Source organism: Leptonychotes weddellii, chromosome 2 (assembly GCF_054177405.1).
Source record: "Leptonychotes weddellii isolate Sample4059 chromosome 2, ASM5417740v2, whole genome shotgun sequence".
Lineage (NCBI taxonomy): Eukaryota > Metazoa > Chordata > Mammalia > Carnivora > Phocidae > Leptonychotes > Leptonychotes weddellii.
This window is the reverse complement of record NC_138370.1, coordinates 29774544-29790205: the sequence shown is the minus strand read 5'-3', so window position 1 is coordinate 29790205 and position 15662 is coordinate 29774544. Positions and strand designations below refer to the sequence as shown.

At 36.1% G+C, this 15662-nt stretch overlaps 1 protein-coding gene across 1 annotated transcript in view; it reads left to right on the top strand.

Annotated features, from left to right (window-relative positions):
* LOC145720266 (disintegrin and metalloproteinase domain-containing protein 32-like) overlaps nucleotides 1–13694 on the top strand; it is a 27135-nt gene extending 13441 nt beyond the window's left edge. The window contains exons 2-4 of the mRNA XM_081812894.1: nucleotides 2793–2872; nucleotides 11071–11132; nucleotides 13538–13694. Of these exons, the coding sequence (XP_081669020.1) occupies nucleotides 2793–2872; nucleotides 11071–11132; nucleotides 13538–13694 (299 nt within the window). The remainder of the gene's footprint in view (nucleotides 1–2792; nucleotides 2873–11070; nucleotides 11133–13537) is intronic.
* The last annotated feature ends 1968 nt before the right edge of the window (nucleotides 13695–15662 follow it).

The window sequence follows — 15662 nt, the reverse complement described above, 5'->3', positions numbered from 1 at the left end:
TATTTCACTTAGCATAATCTCCTCCAGTCCCATCCATGTTGATGTAAAAGTTGGGTATTCATCTTTTCTGATGGCTGAGTAATATTCCATTGTATATATGGACCACATCTTCTTTATCCATTCATCTGTTGAAGGGCATCTCGGCTCTTTCCACAGTTTGGCTATTGCGGACATTGCTGCTATGAACATTGGGGTGCATGTGGCCCTTCTTTTCACTACATCTGTGTCTTTGGGGTAAATACCCAGGAGTGCAATTGCTGGGTCATAGGGTAGCTCTAGTTTTAAATTTTTAAGGCACCTCCACACTGTTTTCCAAAGTGGCTGTACCAACTTGCATTCCCACCAACAGTGTAAGAGGGTTCCCCTTTCTCCACAACCTGTCCAACATTTGTTGTTTCATTCCCTGTCCATTTTTGCCATTCTAACTGGTGTAAGGTGGTATCTCAGTGTGGTTTTGATTTGGATTTCCCTGATGGCTAATGATGATGAACATTTTTTCATGTGTCTGTTAGCCGTTTGTATGTCTTCTTCAGAGAAGTGTCTGTTCATCTCTTCTGCCCACTTTTTGACTTGAAGATTTTTAAAAGACCTTGTTCTTCAAATGTGTGGAAGCATATGGGAATAGCTGTATGCTTAACACTCTGAAACCACAGTGTGTATAATCAGTCTTTCAAGTATGATCTTCTTTCATTAAAGTTTCTGCATATGCATAGAAACATATGGGAATAGCCATATGCTTCTCATTGGAACTACACTATATATAAACCATCACTCAAATAGCATCTTTTTCATTGATATATATGTGTTTATAAATGTAAGTGTAAAAGAATGTGGGAATAGACCTATTCTTACCTGAATGTAACTACATGGAGTATAATGTGTGTTTCATATAACACTTTCTTTCATTAAGATAAAAGTGTTTGTAAACATATGATGTGAGCATATGGGAAGAAGCCCTGTGCTTATCTCATTGAACCACACTGTGTATAATCCATTGTTGAAGTAACATTTTCTTTCATTAATATATATGTGTTTGTAAATGGATGTGTAGAAACATAAGGGAAGTGCCTTGTGCTTCACTCACTGAAACTACACTGTGTATACACCATCATTCAAGTAACATCTTCTTTAATTAGTATAAATCCAGTAACACCCAAACTCACTAACCCTAACCCCAACTTTAGCCCCTAATCCCAACCCCTTAACCCCCAACTGCCAACCCCTAACCCCTAAACCTAACCCTAAACCCTAACCCTAATCCTAACCTTCACCCTAACCCTAACCCCTAACCCCTAAACCTAACCCTGAATCGAACCCTCTGGAGAGTTCTCTAAACAGCAGGGTGCCAGGCACATACCCTCACCCTGACCCTAACCTTAACCCTAAACCTAAAATTGGCCATAAACCCTAACCCAGCATCTGAGAAGAAAAAAAAAAAAGTGGTATGTATACAATGAAATATTACTCAGCCATAAAAAAAGAGAACAAAATCTTGCCATTAGCAATGACATGAATGGAGCTAGAGAGTAGTATGCTAACTGAAATAAGTCAGAGAAAGATGAATACCATTTAAGAAACAAATGAGCAAAGCGGGGGGGCGGAAAGGAGAGCAGCAAACCAAGAAATGGATCTTTAACAATGCAGAACAAACTGGTGGTTACCAGAAGGGAGGTGGGTGGGGGCATGGGTTAAATAGGTGATGGGGATTAAGGAGTGTACTTGCTGTGATGAGCACTGGGTGTTGTATGGAAGTATTGAATTGCTATATTGTACACCTGAAACTAATATTAACATGTATGGTAACCAACTGGAATTTAAATAAAAACTTAAAAAAATAAAGACATTGTTCTTCATTTTTTTTAATGTTGAGTAATGTAAAAATTCTCAGGCTAGGCTGCTTTTCTCCCTAATGCCCAATATGATTTTCTTTTCTTTTCTTTTTTAATATTTTATTTATTTATTTGATAGAGAGAGACACAGTGAGAGAGGGAACACAAGCAGGGGGAGTGGGAGAGGGAGCAGCAGGCTTCCTGCTGAGTAGGGAGCCCGATGCGGGGCTTGATCCCAGGACCCTAGGATCATGACCTGAGCTGAAGGCAGGCGCTTAATGACTGAGCCACCCAGGTGCCCCCCCAGTATGATTTTCTTTTTCTTTCTTTTTGCTCATAGGCCCATAGGATTCTTTCTTTACCTTAGACACACAATAACTTTAGTAGACTAGGTCTGTTTTATTATCAGTTATTCTTGAATTCAGTGAACTTTCCAGTCTATGGTTTCTAATCTTTTATTTTTATTTCAGGAAAATTTTCTTTTTAATTTTAATTTTTATATTTTTTATTAACATATAATGTATTATTTGTTTTAGGTGTACAGGTCTGTGATTCATCAGTCTTACACAATTCACAGCACTCACCATAGCACATACCCTCCCCAGTGTCCATCACCCAGCCACCCCATCCCTCCCACCCCCCTCCACTCCAGCAATCCTCAGTTTGTTTTCAGGAAAATTTTCTTGAAGTATATCTTTGAGTATTTTTGGTCTATTTGTTCTGTTTTCCTCAGGAGCAACAAATTTTGTGTAAGTTTAATACTATGCCCCTGTCCCCACCTTCTGTCCTTTTTTTGGTCTTTCATAACTATCTTGTCTGTTTTTGAATTAAGTGTTTTCAAGATTTTTGTAGGAGTACATATTGATTACTCATATGTGCACAAGTGAATTCTACAAAAGAACCTGAACAAATACTTAGTCAGGTATAAGACACAATTATTAACTGTCTTTTTCCTTTCTTCAGGTTCTCAAAATTCATTTCTACAAATTGTAGTTCCAGAGAAAATCCAAGCAAATACAAGTGATAATTCAGAAGCAGAAAATGTAAGAGATATTTTTCATGTAAATATTATATGAAATTTTAATTTTTATTAATGACAAATATATCAACCCCATTATGGAATGAATATAAGTATGCAGTATTACTACTGATATGGAATTTAAGGTTTTGATAGTAAAAGCAAATATATAGATCAGAATGTTGTGTTTTGCCTAACATTTGTCATTGCTTATGGTAAAAATTTTAAAAGTTCAAATAAAATAAATGATGTAGGGGCACCTGGGTGGATCAATCAGTTAAGTGTCTGCCTTTGGTTCAGGTCATGATTCCCAGGATCCTGGGATCAAGTCCTGCATAGGGCTCCTTGCTCAGCAGGGAGTCTGCTTCTCCATCTCCCTCTGTGTGTTCTCTCTCTCTCTTAAGTAAATAAATAAAATCTTAAAAAAAAAATGATGTAGAAGAATTAGGTTCTTATCTGAGGAATATCTAGATGATTCAATGAAGAGAATAATTTTCTCCAAATGGTTAAGGAGAATCTCTTTAAAAATTTTTAAAAATTTTAAATATAGTTGACACACAATGTTCCATTAGTTTCAGGTGTACAGCATAGTGATTCAACATCTCTCTACATGATGCTGTTCTCACCACAAGTGTAACCAACATCTGCCCCCATACAACACTATTATAATATCATTGACCGTATTCCCTTGCTGCACCTTTTATTTTCATGACTTATTCCATATAAATGAAAGCCTATATCTTCCACTCCCTTTCAGGCAGTTTGCCTATCCCTTAAACCCCCTTCCCTCTGGCAACCATCAGTTTGTTCTTTGTATTTACAGGTCCAGTTCTGCTTTTTGTTTGTTTGTTTATTCACTTGTTCTGTTTTTTAGATTCCTCATATGAGTAAAATCATATGGTCTTCGTCTTTCTCAGTCGGGACTTACTTCACTTAGCATAATGCCCTCAAGGTCCATGCATGTTATCACAAATGACAAGATTTCATCTTTATTTATTGTTGTGTGATATTCCAGTGTGTGTGTGTGTGTGTGTGTGTGTGTACCACATTTTCTTTACATATTCATTTATCAATGGACACTTAGATTGCTTCCATATCCTGACTACTGTAAATAGTGCTGCAGTAAACATAGGGTACATATATCTTTTTGAATTCGTGTTTTCATTCTATTTATTTATTTAATTCCAGCTATATTAGTTTCAAGTGTATAATATAGAGATTCTCATTGCTCATCACAGTAAGTGTACTCTTAATCCCCTTTCTTGTTTTACCTATCCTTCCGTCTATCTTCCCTCTGGAAATCACTGGTTTGTTCTCTTTATTTAAGGGTCTGCTTTTTGTTTGTCTTTCTTGTTTTGTTTTGTTTCTTTAATTCCACTATGAGTGAAATCATATGGTATTTGTCTTTCTCTGACTGACATATTTCACTTAGCATTATTCCTTCCAGATCCATTCATGTTGTTGCAGATGGCAAGATATCATTCTTTTTCATGGTTGAGTAATGTTCTATTGTGTATATGTACCTCATCATCTTTATCCATTCATCTATCGATGGACATTTGGGTTCCTTCCATATCTTGGCTATTACAAATAATGCTGCAATAAACATAGGGGTATATAAATCTTTTCAAATTAGTGTTTTGTATTCTTTGGGTAAATACCCAGTAGTGGAATTACTGGATCAAATGGTCATTCTCTTCTTATTTTTTTGAGGAACCTCCATACTCTTTTCCGTAGTGGTTGTACAAGTTTGCATTCCTACCAACAGTGCACTAGGGTAGGGTTGCTTTTTTCTACCTCCTTGCCAACACTTATTGTTTCTTGTGCTTTTTATTTTAGCCATTCTGACTGGTCTGAGGTCATATCTCATTATAGCTTTGATTTGCACTTTCCTGACGATGAGTGATGTTGAGTATCTTTTCATATAACTGTTGTCCATCTGTATGTCTTCTTTGGAGAAATGTCTGTTCATGTCTAGTGCCCGTTTTTAAATTGGATTATTCAAGCTTTTTTGGTGGTAAGTTGTGTAAGTTCTTTATACATTTTGGATATTAACCCCTTATCAGATATACCATTTGCAAATATCTCCTTCCATTTGGTGGGTTCTCTTTTAGTTTTGTTAGTTGTTTCCTTTGCTGTGCAGAAGCTTTTTACTTTGTTATAGTCCCAATAGTTTAATTTTGCTTTTGTTTCCCTTGCCAGAGGAGACATATCTAGAAAAATGTTTGTATAGCTGATGTGAAAGAGATTAGTGCCTATGTTTTCTTCTTCTTTTTTTTTTTTTAAAGATTTTATTTATTTATTTATTTGAGAGAGAGAAAGAGCACAAGAGGGGGGAGCGGGAGAGGGAGAAGCAGACTCCCTGCTGAGCAGGGAGCCCGATGCGGGACTCGATCCCGGGACTCCAGGATCATGACCTGAGCCGAAGGCAGTCGCTTAACCAACTGAGCCACCCAGGCGCCCCGCCTATGTTTTCTTCTTGAAATTTTATGTTTAGGGGTCTCATAGTTAGGTCTTTAATCCATTTTGAGTCTGTTTTTGTGTATGGTGTAACATAGTGGTCCAGTCTCATTCTTTTGCACGTGGCTGTCCAGTTTTCCCAACACCATATATTGAAGAGACTGTCTTTTTTGCATTGCATATTCTTTCCTGCTTTGTCAAAGATTAACTGACCCTATACTTGTGGGTTTATTTCTGGGCTCTCTATTCTGTTCTGTTGATCTATGTGTCTATATTTGTGCCAGTACCATGCTGTTTTGATTACTACAGGTTTGTAGTATAGTTTGAAAGCTGGGATTGTGATGCCTCCAACTTTACTTTTCTTTTTCAAGATTGCTTTGATTATTCAGTCTTTTGTGGTTCCATACAAATTTTAGGATTATTTGTTCTAGTTCTATGAAAAATGATGGTATTGCATTAAATCTGTAGATTGCTTTGGATAGTAGAGACATTTTAACAATATTAATTCTCCCAATCCATGTGCATGGAATATTGTTCCATTTGTCTGTGTTATCTTCAGTTTTTTTCATCAGTGTTTTATAGTTTTGAGAGTACAGGTCTTTCACCTCCTTGGTTAAGTTTATTCCTAAATATCTTAGTATTTTTGGTGTAATTATAAATGGGATTGTTTTCTTAATTGCTCTTTCTACTACTTTGTTATTAGTGTATAGAAATGCAACAGGTTTCTGTACATTGATTTTGTATTCTGCAACTCTACTGAATTCATTTATCTGTTCTAGTAGTTTTTTGGTGGAATCTTTAGCGTTTTCTCTATATAGTATCATGCCATCTGCAAATTAAGTTTTACTTCTTCCTTACCAATTTTGATGTCTTTTATTCCTTTTTCTTGTCTGATTGCTGTGGCTAGGACCTCCAGTACTATGTTGAATAAAAGGGGTAAGAGTGTACATCCTGGTCTTGTTCCTGACCTTAGGGGAAAGGCTCTCAGTTTTTCACCATTGAGTATGGTGTTAGCTGTGATTTTTCATATATGTCCTTTATTATGTTTAGGCATGTTCCCTGTAAACCTACTTTGTTGTACTTTGAATGAATGAATGTTGTACTTTGTCAAATGCCTTTTGGGCATTGATTTAAATGATAATATAGTATTTATCCTTTCTATTTTTAATGTGATGTATCATGTTGATGGATTTGGAATATTGAACCACGCTTGCATCCCAGGAATAAATTCCACTTGATTGTAGTGAGTGATTTTTTTAATGTATTGTTGGATTTGGTTTGCTAATATTTTGTTGAGGATTTTTACATGTACGCTCATCAGAGATATTGGCTTGTAGTTTTCTTCTTTTGCAGTGTCTTTATCTGGTTTTGTTATTCAGGTAATGCTGGCTTCAGAATGAATTTGGAACATTTCCTTCCTCTTTACTTTTTGGAGTTGTTTGAGAAGAATAGGTATTAACTCTTCTTTAAGTTTTTGGTAGAATTCACCTGTGAAGCCATCTGGTCCTGGACTTTTGTCTGTTGGGAGTTTTTGGATTACTTATTTGATTGTTTTTAGAAATTTATCCATTTCTTTTAGGTTGTCCAATTTGTTGGCATATAATTTTTATAATATTTTTCTGTATTTCTTTGGTGTTGGTTGTTATTTCTTCTCTTTCAATTCTGATTTTGTTTGAGTCTTCTCTTTTTTTTGGATGATTCTGGCTAAGGTTTTATCAATTTTGTTTATGTTTTTAGGGAACCAGCTCCTGGTATCATTGATCTGTTCTATTGTTTTTTTAATTTCTATTTCATTTATTTCTGCTCTAATCTTTATTATTTGTCTTTCAATTGGTTTGGGGCTTCTTTTACTGTTCTTTTTCTAGCTCCTTTAGGTGTAAGGTGAGGTTGTTATTGGAGATTTTTCTTGCTTCTTGAGGTAGGCCTGTATTGCTATAATCTTCCCTCTGAACAGTTTTTGCTGCATCCCAAAGATTTTGGACTACTGTGTTTTCATTTTCATTTGTCTTCATATAGTTTCGATTTCCCCTTTGATTTCTTGGTTGATCCATTCATTGCTTAGTAGTATGTTATTTAACCTCCATGTATTTGTGTTCTTTCCAGATTTTTTCTTGTGGTTGATTTCTAGTTCCATAACATTGTGGTGAGAAATGATGCATGATATGATACCAGTCTTTTTGAATTTGTTGAGACCTATTTTGTGGCCTAACATGATCTATTCTGGATAATGTTTCAGTTGCACTTGAAAAGATTGTGTATTCTTCTCTTTTTTGGATTGAATAGTCTGAATATATCTGTTAGTTCCATCTGGTCCTATGTATCATTCAAAGCCACTGTTTCCTTGTTGATTTTGTGTTTGGATGATCTCTCAATTGATGCAAGTTTTAAAGTCCCCTACTACTGTATTATTATTGATTTCTTTCTTTCTGTTAATAGTTGCTTTATGTATTTGGGTGCTCCCATGTTTGGTACATAAATATTTACAATTGTCACATCTTCTTGTTGGACTGTTCACTTTATTATTATGTAGTGTCCTTTGTCTCTTGTTACAGTCTTTGTTTTAACATCTATTTTGTTTCGTATAAGTATTGCTATCCTAGCTTTCTTTTCACTTCCATTTGCATGATAAATGTTTTTCCATCCCTTCACTTTGAATCTGCATGTGTCTTTTCATGGGAAATGAGTGTCTTGTAGGCAGTATATAAATGGATCTTGCCTTTTTATCCATTCTGTTACCCTGTGTCTTTTGATTGTAGTTAATTTACATTCAAAGTAATTTTTATAGTTATGTACTTAATGCCATTTGTTACTTATTTTACAGGTTTTTTTTTTTTTTTTGTAGTTCTCTGTTCTCTTCTTCTCTTGCTCTCTTCTCATGTTGGATGGCTGTCTTTAGTGAAATGCTTGGGTTTCTTTCTCTTTATTTTTTGCATATCTATTATAAGTTTTTGACGTGTTGTTACCGTTAGGTTCATATATAACATCCTATGTTTATAGCAGTTCGGCATTCAATTGATGGTCGCTTAAGTTTGAACACATGAAAGCACTGATTTTTTACTTCCTCCCCCCATATTTTAGGTATATGATGTCATACTTTACATCCTTTTATTTTGTGAATCTTTTTTTAAAATTTTGTGAATCTTCTGACTGATTTTACTGCTTTTGTGCTTTAACCTTTCTATTGGTTTTATAAGTGATCAATCTACTACTTTTATTATGTTTATATGTACCTGTGAAATTTTTTCCTTTCCTACTTTTCCTACTCTTGCTTATGGTCTTTCCTTTCCAGGCAAAGTATTTCCTTTATCATTTCTTGTATGGCTGATTTAGTGGTGATGAATTCCTTAACATTTGTTCATCTGGGAAACGCTTTTTTTTAAATTATTATTTTTTTAAAGATTTTATTTATTTATTTATTTGACAGAGAAAGAGAGACAGCGAGAGAGGGAACATAAGCAGGGGGAGTGGGAGAGGGAGAAGCAGGCTTCCCGCTGAGCAGGGAGCTCGATGTGGGGCTCGATCCCAGGAGCCTGGGATCAGGGCCTGAGCTGAAGGGAGACGCTTGACCACTGAGCCACCCAGGCACCCCTGGGAAACTCTTTATCTCTCCTTCTATTCTGAATGATATCCTTGCTGGATAGGGTATTCTTGGCTGCAGACTTTTTTTTCCTTTTAGTACTTTGAATACATCATGCCAGTCCCTTTTGGCCTACAAAGTTTCTGCTGATAAATTTCCCTTGTATATAACTGTTTTCTTTTCTCTTAGTGATTTTAAAATTCTCTCTTCATCACTTCTTTGTACCATTTTAATTATTATATGTCTTGGTGTAGACCCCTTTGGGTTGATTTTGTTGGGGGCTCTCTGTGCTTCCTGGATCTGGATTTCTGTTTCCTTCCCAGATTAGTGACTTTTCATTTGTTATTTCTTTGAATACGTTTTCTGTCCTCTTTTCTCTCTCTCTTCTCCTGGGATTCCAGTAATGCTTATGCTATTATACTTGATGTTGTTGCTGAGATTCTTAACCTATTCTCATTTTTTATCGTTCTTTTACTTTTTGCTGTTAAGCTTAGTTGCTTTCCATTACTCTGTCTTGTAGCTCACTGGTTTATTCTTCTCCTTCCTCTAGTCTATTTATTCCCTCTACTGTATTTTTAATTTCTATAATTGAGTTCTTCATCCCAGATTGGTTCTTTTTATATTTTCTATTTCTTTGTTTAGGGTCTAATGGGGATCTTCTTAAGTCAGTGAGTATCTTTATGAGCATTACTTTGAATTCTCTTTCAGGCATATTGCTTATCTTCATTTCATTTAGCTCTTTTGCTGTGAATTTGCTTATTTGTTTTCATTTGGGACATATTCTTCTGTCTTCTCATTTTGTCTAACTTTTTGTGTCTGTTTCTATGTGTTAGGAAAGTCAGCTACTTCTGCTCTTGAAAGTAGTGGCTTTATGAAGAAGAGGTGCTGTAGTGCCCTGAAGTGCAATGTCCCCTGTTTACCGGAACCTGGTGCTTCAGGGGTGTCACTTATGTGTGTTGTATGTATCCTAATGTTGTGATTGAGAGGTGTTTGCCTTAGGTCCAATTGTCTGCAGTGGTTCTCTTTGCCTTTTGTGGACAATATTTGGTCCCTGTGTTGTTAAGGGGCTAGTCTGGGGCCATCTTGGTCTTGAATTGAGTCAGACCAGATGTTTGCCAGAACTGCAGTCTTAGCCCACTGCAGGGTGCTCTCCCTGTGTTGTCCCCTGAGAAATTTTCATTGGTGGGCAGGGCCTGTAGTCAGACCAGATATCTACTCCCAGTCTGTTTGTTGGGGTTGCAGGGACCCCAAACTACCAGGCTCTCTCTGTGCTGCCCCTTGTGGGGTTTTTGTGGGTGGGCAGGGCTGAGAGTCACAGATCCTAGAAGGCTTATCTTTTTCTTAGTTCTGGTATTTGTGTCTTTTTGGTTTTTATATGCTTAAGTTTTCCTTCCAGTGATGCTCTAACTCTTGCTTTTTACATATTCTCTTTGGCTGGATAAAATCTCATCACTCAGGTTCAGCAACTTAGTGATATTGCAACTTATTGTTATCCATGTTTTAACTTGAGAATAGTAGTGATAGAGTAAAAAACAATACCAAATTTTGTTCAAAAATACAGGAATCAGGCAATACATTTTTTTTTAAAGATTTTATTTATTTATTTGACAGAGAGAGACACAGCGAGAGAGGGAACACAAGCAAGGGGTGTGGGAGAGGGAGAAGCAGGCTTCCCGCAGAGCAGGGAGCCCAATGCAGAGCTCAATCCCAGGACCCTGGGATCAGGACCTGAGCTGAAGGCAGACGCTTAACGAATGAACCACCCAGGCGCCCCCAGGCAATACATTTTAAGAAAACAGTTATAATATCTTTTGTGCCTGATAGAATAAGCTTCGCTGATATAGGATACCTTATTATCCCAATGATGCCACCTACATAGACATTATAGTATAGCATATGGTCTCTGATTTCAGAAGAGCTTAAAATTCAGTTATATATAGTTATATATAGATTTCTAATCCCATATAAATCCTTAGGTTAGGTTTATTTTTATAGAAATAGTAAGACTGGATTATATAAGAAACATGTTACAATTTTGATATATTGTTGCAAATTTTAAATCATGTATAGTCTGAGACATTTTAATCAAGATATTTTAGGGATTGTTTGGAGGGATTGACTGATGTAAAATTATTGTTTTGCTGCTGTTACATGGCTCTTCATCTCCGTTGTTCTGGATTCTCTAGGAACAGATATCCTATACTATTGTAATAGATGAGAAGCCATACACTGTACACCTTAAGCAAAGGTAATTTTTTTTTCATTTAGTGTTGTATTTCATTTTATTGATATGAATTTGTTTACTTATAATAAAAATGGAGTGTTAAAATAATTAATGTAGTTGTTATTAAACATTTGAGTTGTCTCAGATGAACAGATGCTTTCCTGTGAATTAATTAAATTTTTGGTCCTAATGTCTCAAGTAGTCTTTTGTGAATAGGGGGGAACAGGAAAAAAATAAGGGCCCCCCTCCTGAAGATTAATCTATATGATCTTATGTTGTTGACAGAACCAGAAGGACCTATATAATCAGGGCAGAATGTTGTAATAAGAAGTAAGTCTGTAAGTGTATCAGGGTTTGATCAGAGAGACAGGCCTGGAATAAGGAATTTAATATGGAATGAGACTATACACTTGTGAGAGTTTATGGAAAATAGTACTAGCTGTGTACTTCCTTCAGGGAATTGAGAAAGTAATTGAAATAACTTTCTGTAGGGTTTAATTCTCTCATGGAAACCAGGAAACCATGGAAATTTCTCTCATGAGGAGAAAAGCTGGCTTAGAATTATTTTGTGACTTTCAATAAGATAATTTCAGTTAAATTTTGGTTATAGAACTAGACTACATGGTATTAGGGAGAGGTGGGTTGTGAGAAACTTAAGGTAGTAATTTGTAAATAACTTTTTCAAAAATATTTGGCAGAAAAAGAAGAAACAGGTGCAGATAAATGCTTTTTAAGAAGGAAGAAACAAAGTTTTTTGGTTGAAGGGAAGTTTCTTAGAGCTGTATAAACAAGCAGTTCATTGTATAAAATGCCAAAGAATAGCACTGAGTAAAAGAAGAGTTAACCTACTCCTTCAGACAGAAGGGAAGAAGAATATGGTAAATGACAACTCAAAGATCTTTTCAAGTATATAAGAGGGAAAGTGAAGAGAACTCACAGTGCATTTGAACATCTTATCAGGAGTATAAACAGTGGTAAGAATTATAGGGACTAGAGTTTAGGAGATGGGTAAAGCGTGTGTGTACTGTTTTGGGAAATTACTTGCATAATGATTATGATGGCATAGTGACAATTAGGAAGTTATTGCAAATAACTTATATGAGAAATAATGAAAAACAGAACTATGACTGTAGAGGTAGGGATTTTTTTTTTTTTAGATATATACTGAGGTGGCAGGAAAAAGATTAGCTAACATTGGATATAGTGGTAGCAGAGATTTGGTGTGGCAGTGAAGGAGAAGGGGAACAGATCTGAGTCGGGGGAATTATGGGCTCAGTTTTGAAAAAGTTAGATATGAAGTGCTTGTAGGATATCCCAAGAGAAATGTCCAGTTGGCTTAGAATGTGAGTGTGGATTTCAAAGCCATCTATTTATGTAGGTATAAATGAAGCACCAGAAATGAACAAGATAAATCTGTAGAGGTAGGAGTGAATATCAAAGGTGAGAAGGAAAAACAACCCAGAATTGAATGCCATGGAAACATTTAAGGGAAGAAGCAAGGACCCAGACGAAGGGACTCTTAAAGTATACAGAAAGATATTAGGGAAGCCAGGTGGAAATGGTATGATTGAAGTTGAAGAGTAGATGGCTTAAAAAAGAGAAGTGTGGTCAACAGTACATGTGTGTCAGAGTAGTCTTACTTGACTTCAAACTGCGTTTTGGATTTGACAACTAGGGGGTCATTAGTAACCCATATGAGATCACTTTTAGTGGAGGATTCCTAACTAGCTAGTCTGGGTGATCTAGTTATGTTACATTGGATTGAGGAGTGACTATGAGGTGAGGAAATAGGATAGTAAGTACAGGCAGTGATACCAGAGAAGGTTGAACTTAGATCTGTAGGTTCAGTATCTACATTCAGATTAATACAACTTTTACACAGTACTCTTCTACTTCATTATAAAGGTGATATATATGTATGGTAGTGAAATTTAGAAAGAATGAAAGAATGGAAAACTCTCATAATCCTACATCTAGTTCATATATTTGTAAATTTTAAAATGTCTTTTTTTCTCATCTTGTAGTCCCTTCTTATTTCAAAGGAGTTCATGAAAAAAATAAAGGAGTTCATTAAAATAGGAAAATTATTTTGAGTGTGTATTTCTTTGAATATAAATTATGTATATGTCAAAAGAAAATACTACCTTTGTTGGGTTTGCAGACTTACTATGAAGGCCCAGGCCCAGAGTGAAAATATTTCAGGCTTTGAGGGCCATAATATCTCTGGTAAAATGACTCAACTCTGCTGTTGTAGCTTGAAAACAGCCATGGACCATACATAAATTAATGGGTGTGGCTGTGTTCCAATAAAGCTTTATTTACAAAGACAGAGTAGGTCAGATTTGGCCTGAGGGTGTTAGTTTGCTGAGCAGTGCTTTATATATTTCAAAAAGAATAACTTTTAATATTCTCTCATTTTCTATATTCAGTTTTTTTTTAGCACATAATTTTATGGTTTATTTGTATAATCAAGGATCTGTGAATTCTCATCCTTCAGATATTCAGGTAAGATTTAAGTTCTATATTTTACAGAGTTTTAAAATCTCTTTTACATTGAATAAATGTTTTCCTAATACAATAGAGTGAATTCATAGGAGATATATTTAAGGATCCATTTATTGCCTCGTTTCCCTCATTATTAGCTTTTCCTGAAGTCTTGGTAAATTAAAGACAAACTAGATGGACTAAGGCTTCCACTCTGCATAGAAAACAGGCACCATTTAATTAATTAATTAGCTGATATTTTGTTGAATAAATGAATATAAGTTAGAGACTAATGAAAACAAACACAAATATTGAACACAAAATCATATTTTAAACCTTTTCTTTTTTTATTTTTTAAGAATTTTTTTTAATTGTTATATTAATCACCATACATTACATCATTAGTTTTTGAGGTAGTGTTCCATGATTCATTGTTTGCATATAACACCCAGTGCTTCCATGCAGTACGTGCCCTCTTTAATACCCATCCCAGGGGTAAACCCCCCATGGGGCTAACCCATCCCCCCATGGCCCTCCCCTAGAGAACCCTCAGTTTGTTTCTCAGAGTCCATTGTCTCTCATGGTTCGTCTCCCCCTCCGATTTCCCCCTCTTCATTCTTCCCTTACTGCTATCTTCTCCTTCTTTTTTTTTTTTTTTAACATATAATGTATTATTTGTTTCAGAATTACAAGTCTGTGATTCAACAGTCTTACACAATTCACAGTGCTCACCATAGCACATACCCTCCCCAATGTCTATCACCCAGCTGCCCCATCCATCCCACCCCCCACTACCCCAGCAACCCTCAGTTTGTTTCCTGAGATTAAGAATCCCTCATATCCGTGAGGTCATATAATACATGTCTTTCTCTGATTGACTTACTTCGCTCAGCATAACACCCTCCAGTTCCATCTTTGGTTAGATTCATTCCTAGGTATCTTACGGTATTGGGTGCAAGTGTAAATGGTATTGACTCCTTAATTTCTCTTTCTTCTGTCTTGTTGGTGTATAGGAATGCCACTGATTTCTGTGCATTGGTTTTCTATCCTGCCACTTTACTGAATTCCTGTATGAGTCTAGCAGTTTTGGGGTGGAGTCTTTTGGGTTTCCCACATAAAGTATCATATCTTCAAAGAGTGAGAGTTTGACTTCTTCTTTGGCGATTTCGATGCCCTTTCTTTCTTTTTGTTGTCGATTGCTGTGGCTAGGACTTCTAATACTATGTTGAATAGCAGTGGTGATAGTGGACATCCCTGCCGCGTTCCTGACCTTAGGGGGGAAGCTCTCAGTTTTTCCCCACTGAGAGTGATATTCCCTGTGGGTTTTTCATAGATGGCTTTTATGATATTGAGGTATGTACCCTCTATCCCTATACTCTGAAGAGTTTTGATCAGGAAAGGAAGCTGTGCTTTGTCAAATGCTTTTTCTGCATCTATGGAGAGGATTGTATGGTTCTTGTTCTTTCTTTTGTTAATGTATTGTATCACATTGATTGATTTGCGGATGTTGAACCAACCTTGCAACCCAGGGATAAATCCCACTTGGTTGTGGTGAATAATCCTTTTAATGTACTGTTGGATCCTGTTGGCTAGTATTTTGGTGAGCATTTTTGCATCCATGTTCATCAGGGATATTGGTCTATAATTCACCTTTCTCATTGGGTCTTTGTCTGGTTTAGGGCTCAAGGTAATGGTGGCCTCATAAAACGAGTTTGGAATTTTTCCTTCCATTTCTATTTTTTGGAACAGTTTCAGAAGAATAGGTATGAATTCTTCTTTAAATGTTTGGTAGAATTCCCCTGGGAAGCCATCTGGCCCTGGGCTTTTGTTTATTGGGAGATATTTGATTGGTACTTCAATTTCCTTAGTGGTTATAGGTCTGTTCAGGTTTTCTGTTTATTCCTGGTTCAGTTTGGTAGTTGATACATCTCTAGGAATGCATCCATTTCTTCCAGATTATCTAATTTGCTGGCATAGAGTTGCTCATAATATGTTCTTATAATCGTTTGTATTTCTTTGGTGTTGGTTGTGATCTCTCCTCTTTCATTCATGATTTTGTGGATTTGGGTC